We start from the raw sequence: 8,140 nt of genomic DNA on the forward strand, positions 1-8,140 counted from the left end.
ATAAATGACATCCATAGCAGATAGCACCGATGTTCGCCACAAAATAGACAAAACCATGTGATTTGCCAAGATCTGAGGATGAAGTCACTTGTAATGGCTGTTTAGGAGTGAATTAACTTAAGGAGTAGTTTGGAAACTCCATTTTACCAAGAATTTTCTATGTTTTTAAGAAAAAACGAATTAATTTATCTTTGAAAGATGAAAATCATTTGAAAAAATAGGGTTTCCAAACTAGGGCTAAAGAGAGAGAAAATATCAAACTTTAGGAGGAAACTGTGAATAGGCGTACTGCTACTGCAGAGACGAAACTACCATGGGCCACAGTATCATAGTCGTTCGGCCCGTCTTGGGAACCACAGTGTATCGGTCATACGGCCGAAAAATGGGAGAGCCCACAGGAGTTACGAAACCCATTCTATAAAGCCAGCCGCTCCCATTTCACCGCCGAGCAGCTTCGAGCCCACTAAAAGCCTTTGGCACCCCAAGACCGCCGGTACCATGCCGGTCCTCCGCTCCCCGTTCGCCGGGGGCGACCTCCCCGCCGGCGACGCCGACCCGGACTACCTCTATTTCCTCGAACACATCCGCATCGACGGTGACTCCTACACCCTCGAGCTCCCCTCCCACGGCGACTCCCCGCCATCACTCATCAAGTACGAGACCCCGTTCGCCAGCCCCTCCGACGGCGAGTGCGTCTCCGATCCCTCCCAGGGCCGCCTCAGCGGCAACCGCAGCGCGCAAGACGAGAGGGAACCGGTGGAGTCGGCGTCATTGGAGACGGGACCCGCGTGGTACGATTGTCTCCATGACGTCGACGAGGACTACCGCCTCTTCCTGCAGCACACGCGCGTTGTGGACGGCCAATTGGTTCTGGAGATCGGGGGCGTCGTCGTCAACTACGATAACCCGGTTGCTGTGGAATCTCCGGGGGAGAAGGATACGCAGCGGGGGGAAGAGGCGGTTTTTGCTTCGCCGGGGGAAGGGATCAGTGTTGCAGCGGGGAGCGATCAGGTCGCCTCCGGTGCTCCAGCGACGGCTGTTTCGGAGCAGAACGCGTCCGATTGGCGTGCGGATCCATCACCACGGCGTGAGGTGAACGATGGCGGAGATGAGGGGCTGTCGGATGCAAGCGCGCTGAAGGGCGCGTATTGGGAGGCGAGCTCAAGCGATGGCCGTCGTGCACCCCCTACTAATTCGGTGAGAAATTCTGATACTCACAACTGCGTGTCACTGTCAGTTTGGCACTAGCTCATGCTGTCCTTCGGGATAAGGAATAACAGTATACAGTACCTATTAGCTCTCAGTCCCTAAAGTATTTTCATTTCTGTACATCCGTGCTTGGCAGCTTGGGCCAGGAGCTGTATCAGATAAGAATAAAAATTAAAAATATGCCAGTAGCCCAGTACGTTTCTTTTACATAAGGTGTGCCTTTCTCAACTTTCTTTCAGAACGTGGATCGAAATGTCCCATTGAAGTTACTTGAAGAAATATATATTTTAATTTCTGTATTCTTCTAAAACAGATGATGTTTGACATAATTGCTGCATTTGATTTGCTCTTCCTTCCTGTTCATCTTATATAGGGGGGAAAGGTAGAAAAGGAACTAGGTATTATATGGCCTACACATATCACAAGAAGGCCAGATTCAGATTTCAAGCGAAGGTTGATCAAGGCCCTTACAAAACCAGTTGCTCGGAAGGAATACTATAGATTGTTTGACACGGTTACTATCCGTACTCCGTTAATGAAGCTGCGGCAGGTCCGCAACGAAACAAAATTCTATCCTACCGAAGAGATGGGCAGTTCATATTTGGACCATTACCCAGGTACAATTTTGCAGCGATTTGTACTTCTTGTTTATGAACACTGTCTCCATATTTCTTCTCCCTTCACACACTTATTTACATTCCTGTTAATGAAAATATTCCAATAAATTTCTGGTATGATGCCCTTTATCGGTCTTATCTGTATGACTGTATCACTGCAATTACTGTCAAGTTTTTTCATCTCCTCGAGAAAACTTTGTTTTTGTCAATGACATTCAAACATTTTTTTGCCCATTCTTTTTTGGTGCATCATATATATTATGATATTGTTGAATCACTGGTATATGATTGTGTACATAGGCCACACCTTGATATCATTGGTTATTCCTTTAGAACCTGTAATGTCGATAGTAGTAGTTAAATGGAAAAAGGCTCAGTTACAGTAACTGTTATCGTTTGGGTACTCATTTTCAGTGTCAATTACTGAAGCCATCAGTAGTCTATGCACAACATTTCTATAGGTGTTGTGGCAATTTGATTTTCATTATAGAACACTGCAAATGTTAGACTTAGTTTGTTGTTGAACCCTATAACTGATTAATGGCTCATTTCACCTAAGCAATTGATTCTTTGGAGCTTTGTGTTTCTATGCTGAGATCATAGTCATGACAGAATGGTAAATAAACACACGAACTAGATTCATTCTATTGAATAGTATATTTATTTCCCATCAGAAGATTTTCCTTTCCTTCACTTTTGTGACTAAACTATTTTTGGGGTGACTGTGTAGTAACACAAGAAGCACCCATAAGGGACTTATGTAGTTGGCGCTGAGAAACATATTGTTGAGAAATAGTGCTTTTATTCTTGAACTGTTCAGATTCTCTTGTAATTCTAGTAGTAACTAATGCATTTTCTTAATTTTATTTACTTCAGATCTGGCGGAGCAAATTATGAACAATGGCCGTCGTAATGGCCTAGCTCTGATGCGCGGGTTTCTCTTCTGGTTGCAGGTAGCCTAGTAATTATTTTGGCACCGCCTGTTGTCTCTATCTTTGCATTTTGTTTGAAAAAGTTCTCATATATCAAATCCATATGCTTCCATATCTTTTGTTCAAGCGCAATTGTACAAGCGTAAACCTGTCGTTCTCTATATTGAACTACATATTTTTTTTGTTTGGGTACAACTATTCATTTTGTTTTGCTGAGATAGGCATTTTCTTTGCCTGCGTGGCTCCAAGTCAATATAGGCGCCCATCGGGTCTGGTTAAGCAGACCTGATGTCAATTATACTGGAACCAGTTTTGTTTGCAGCATCAGTACATACTGTCTTCTTATTGCCAGGCCTAAGCAGCAATGTGAATCTGCTAACTTTGAGCTTCATTCTTCTGCAGAACGCAGTACATGAAGATCAGTTCAAGCCATGGGTAGATGATTCTAATAAAGAACATGAAGTTATTTATTTGGTGGATTGAGCTCGCACTGACTTGGTGGCTATATCATTCGTTTGCTTGATTTCGCCCGATGGTGGTAATAACTCTGCGCGCGTGACAAATTGTCCTCAGCGGAGACTGTACGGATTCCAACATGCGATGGAAACCTCGATCCTGGGACCTGGAATACCATGTTCACGAGTATCTATTGGATAGCAATGCACATACATTCCAGCTGTTGAGTGAATAAACGGTTCCTCATTGAAAATAATACATGAACGCTCTATCTTATGCATTGTGTGATTACGTCTGGGATGTGACCCCTGTAGAGTTTTCCCAAGACTGGAGTTAGGGTTTGGTCAATCCGATGAGTTGTTGCACTTGATCTCCCTATCATTTAGGATGCTGCAAACAGGATGCATAGCAGATTGGATAAAAACTTCGTTAGGGCTTCTAGAAAGTGAGCTAAGGGCAACTCCATGAGACTCTAGATCCTTCCTAATTGCTCGAAATCGAGATTTTAATTAAAAAAATCCTGAGTGACACTTTAATTGGTTATCTTAAAATAGCCACCTTTCATTCTAGAATTTTCGCTAGCCAAACATAGGAAGCAAGAATGACTCTCTAGAGTACAAACTAGATATAAAAAATATTGTCCAGCTGTTAGAAATATTGATGTTTATGCAAATGGCTCTCCTAATGATGATTTAGAGTGAGTTTTAGAAAGATTCCTGAAGATGCTCTAGGGTCCCTTAAGGAGTTCTACCAAACAAAGCTTAATAGAATTTGTCAATGCCTGGAAAAGGCCATACCCCTCATTCGTGGCCAAGACACACTTAGGCTCCGTTCGGTTGTGCCCAACCAGACCGGGTTCGGTCTGGATTGGGGGGCAATCCAGGTTGAAATCCGACCCCAGTAGAAATCCCGGTTTCTAATTTTTTTTATGTTCGTTTAAGCCCACTAGAATTTTAGCCCATAGGTTTGGATTTTTTTTGGCTAGAGAAGGTACTGGATTGGAGCCACGACCCGAAGGGCCTGGAAACAAATCCGAAGCGGGCGACACGACGAAGAGCAGCGGCGGCGCAAGCGAGAGATGAGATGCTGCTGAGCGGCGGTGGCGCAAGCGAGAGACGAGGTGCTGCTGAGCGTCAGCGGCGACGGCAACATCTTCCCCGCCGCTAGCAAACTCTACTGCACCGGCAAGCTTCTCTCCGGTTGGTCCCTCTCACTTTAGCTAGGGTTCTTGAACTAGAATCATTTCTTTCTTGGTCCTGATGTTCATGGTACTGGTGGTGGCTCCGGATCCACCGACGGGGATGGGGGAGGGGCCATGGGTGCAGGCAGTGGGGCGGCCGGGGGCCACGGTCGGCGTGAGGCCATGAGCACCTCATAGTTTCCTTTTCGAATCGATATGTTCCCTTTCTGATTTCTGTCGGCAGGCGGCGACGTGGGGCAGAAGACCAAGGCGGCTGCGACCACCGGCATGAGGAAGGTGAAAGAGGGAATGTCGCAGGGGTTCCAATGGATCAAGGACAAGTGCCAGCACGGCGGCGGCAAGAAGCAGCAGGGCTCCGAGGCCCCTAGGTACTACTGACCCCTGTCCTTATCGCATTAGCATTGTTGCTCGGCTTCAACACGCTGTCTGCTGCTTCCGGTAGACAGCAAATTCTTTTTTGGTGCTTGCTATTGGTATGAATAGTATACTGCATATAGGTTGTGGGTTTGGCCGGTGATCCGATATTGGTGGTGTTGCAGTTGTAGAGTAAGTTTCTTCGTACCTGATGTGTGTCGTAGCTACTGAATTGACCACTTCAATGTATATAAAATGATATTTATGCACTTATATTTCTCTACTCATATTTTTCATCTAAATGAAGGACGATATTTATATTTCTCTGCTCAGATTTTTCATCTAGATGGAGCCCTTTTCCTGTCTCATTTGGGTACCCTCAGTAGTCTAATAAACTAATATTTTTTAGGATAATAGGATGACAATTTCTTGTATACCACTGTAATCTTGTACTATGTCCATTCTGCTACACTCTCTTCCATACATCTTATGCTTGGCAATTGGAAGCAACCAGCCAGAAAATGAACTACCCAATTGCTCATCCACTTTGAGGCATATATGTTTATAAGGCTCACAGAGTAACCAACTATAGCCAGCTGAGGAATCTGGGGATGGATGCATTCTCTATAATGTATTCTCTATACTATAATAGTGTAATGAGATTACTGAAACCAACATACTATTGAATTTATCAAGTAAAGTGTAAAGTTTGGAAAAAATATTTACATTGACTTCATATGTCAATTTTGTTAATATTATATTATCTACTGGTATAACCTAGTCTCTAGAGACTCCAAAAAACATTCAAAATTCATTACTAGATCATTGTCATGGAAATGGTGCAATAGCAAGCAAAAGATTGCATGACAAGCAAATGTTGATTTTTAATTGCATGACAAGCAAATGCTGAGCATGAAAAAAACATTTGCACTTATTAACCACAATGATTGTTTCTGTTTTCTACTACTGCATGTACACTTGGAAATTAGCAGCAATACCTATTATATACTTGTCCATCTATTGTTGTGTTATTGCTTCACATTTTTTCTATTGCAGTTTGCTTTGGTTTATTGTGCATATTCATTCATTTGTCTCATGGTGTTCCAGGGTCCAAGGATAAGAGAGAGAAATTCAAGTCATGTCATGCCAGTTGATACATCATTAGGCTTGGTAGAGTTTGAAAGCAATTGTTTGATAAAAATCTGTTCATTGGATGTTGATGTTTGTTTTTATGTCCGTTTTTTAAATATATGTATTGAGAATCATGACATGCATGTTTAAATTTAGTGAGAGATACAATTGTATTTTCTATGTTTAAATTTTGTACAATTGTATTTTCTATGTTTAAACTTTGTTAGGTTTTATTAGCTTTTGTTGGTTTTCAAGTTTAGAATTTGATCCACATGGAATAAACGAACAAACATAGTTGATTGAGTTTTAGGATATAATTCATATGGAATAAACGAACAATATTGGTTGTTTGGGTTTAGAGATTTAATCCCACAAGGGATTGGGTGAAAGGCTTGGATTCACCCAATCCATGTGTGGAAAAAAACCAGACCATGAAAAATTCCCAAGCTGCCGAATGAGGCCTTAAGGGTTGTGTTTTGAAAGGCTGGCTTCGAGCCCACCATGCCAAGACCGCTGCACCGAGGGGCTAGAGTCCTAAGGACCCCTTGGCCCTAACCAAGGGAGGGGTTGCCTCTAATTAACATTATTTAGGGGCATCCAACTGAGCTGACCCAAATGATGGATAACTTGGTGGTCTTTTAGATATGACACACATTATAAAGCCCTAAGACTTCTAGAGATAGAATATTGTAAGGGCCTAATTGGTTTAGCTTTTTTTATAAATAGTTTTTATGAGAATAGGGGTTCGTGGATAATCTAGTCATCACGAGAATCTGGATATCGCGTGACTTGCGTGCGGAGGAGGATGAAGGAGTATGCATGGTTTAGGGTTTGGGAAGCGACATATTTCATCCCTCACGAGGACTCGGTGGATTGTACGCTCATGTTGATTTAGGCGACTTTTACATAAGCGATTTTCATAGAAGCAAACTAAGAAATGAAGCGTTGGCGGCTAGAATCCGCTTCTAGCCGCCAGAATCGGCTAAGAATCCAAAACAAACATGTCCTAAGTCTCTAAGGCACCTTGCGCCTCATGACACTAACCTAAAACTAAATCCTTGGGCCTCCGGGGCCCTATGGCACCTACAAGGCTAAGTTCACGAGACATCCCATGTCTTAGGGCACATGTTGTGTAAGTCCCTAGGGCCCCTCGTGTCCCTATGTGAAAGTTTCCTTTGGGGGAATAAGGATCTGGATGTCATCTAGAGAGGAGTGAATTGGCGAATAAAAACTTTAACCAAAACTAGTACTTTTCTTACTCTACTTGTAGAAGTATATGTAGTGGAATCCAGATGAGTAGAGTTGGGCGCAGCAGAATGGAGTCCTTGTCTCAAAAAGTTCCTGCACTTCACAAATAGTAGAAGTGCAAATAAAAATAAAACAAAGAGACAAAGACACAAATGATTTTTCGCGTGGTCCGGCCAAGCCTAAAATGCTTGCCTATATCCACGTTGGAGTTAGCCAACATGGCTTAAAGTCTATTTTAACTCCTTTCCTCCGGTTTCTTAGGTTTATCACCAGGGTGATAAACCGAGACTTCTCTTATATTTGATGGTGTTGCAGTGCAGCAGAACCGTGATTATCACAGCTTGATAGCTCGACGGTAGATGAACTCAACATTAAAGCCTTTCTTAAGATCACGCTCGCTAGCTCTATCTCGCTTCACCACTTCGTCTCTCTCACTCTGGCTAACACACGCGCCAAATGCATGATCTAGAGAGAAATACATAAGAGAGCGATAAAGAACAGTTGTACAATGTTACTACACTTGCTTGTTGCCTTGGACACGTCCTTAGGTTCATGGAGGTCTCCTTTATATAGCCCAAGTCTCTTGGAGCTGTTGCAAAACAAATCAGAAAACTTATCTGCGCCGGGAGCATCGGTCTGGTCTGGTGTGCCACCGAACTAGGTCCTATAGCCCTGACTCCAAAATGTGATTGGATGCCTTCTTTCTCTAGGTGGCATCGAGCCGGTCTGATGCACCACGCCAGCTAACCGTTAGCCGATCGTTGCGCACCAACTAGTTGTTGTCCTTCAAGGTCCGGTACACCACTGAATCACTTACTATGCACGGTCCGGTGAATTTACCCAAAATTCCCAAGAACGTACAGTTCTTATTGGGTTTCGGTGCACCCAGACAATAACTTCTAAGTCCTTTCTTCTCTAGTTTTCTCCAATAAACTTGGACTTCTTGTAGGACTTTCCTATGATTTAGACAAACGTGACTAGAGTATAATCTA

General features: G+C 43.3%; 1 protein-coding gene and 1 long non-coding RNA gene across 2 annotated transcripts; both read left to right on the forward strand.

Moving 5' to 3' along the window:
* The first annotated feature begins 463 nt into the window (after positions 1-463).
* LOC100381913 (required to maintain repression 2) lies at positions 464-3,489 on the forward strand. Its single transcript, NM_001174690.1, has 4 exons — positions 464-1,197; positions 1,583-1,826; positions 2,703-2,779; positions 3,161-3,489. The coding sequence occupies exons 1-4, from the start codon at positions 499-501 to the stop codon at positions 3,239-3,241; spliced, it is 1,101 nt and encodes a 366-aa protein (NP_001168161.1). The 5' UTR covers positions 464-498; the 3' UTR covers positions 3,242-3,489.
* Positions 3,490-4,790: 1,301 nt separating this feature from the next.
* LOC103646139 (uncharacterized) lies at positions 4,791-6,080 on the forward strand. The gene is made up of 2 exons (XR_002267111.1): positions 4,791-4,961; positions 5,877-6,080. It is a non-coding gene; the product is annotated as an uncharacterized lncRNA (long non-coding RNA).
* The last annotated feature ends 2,060 nt before the right edge of the window (positions 6,081-8,140 follow it).

The sequence above is a fragment of the Zea mays genome, chromosome 2 (assembly GCF_902167145.1).
Source record: "Zea mays cultivar B73 chromosome 2, Zm-B73-REFERENCE-NAM-5.0, whole genome shotgun sequence".
Classification (NCBI taxonomy): domain Eukaryota; kingdom Viridiplantae; phylum Streptophyta; class Magnoliopsida; order Poales; family Poaceae; genus Zea; species Zea mays.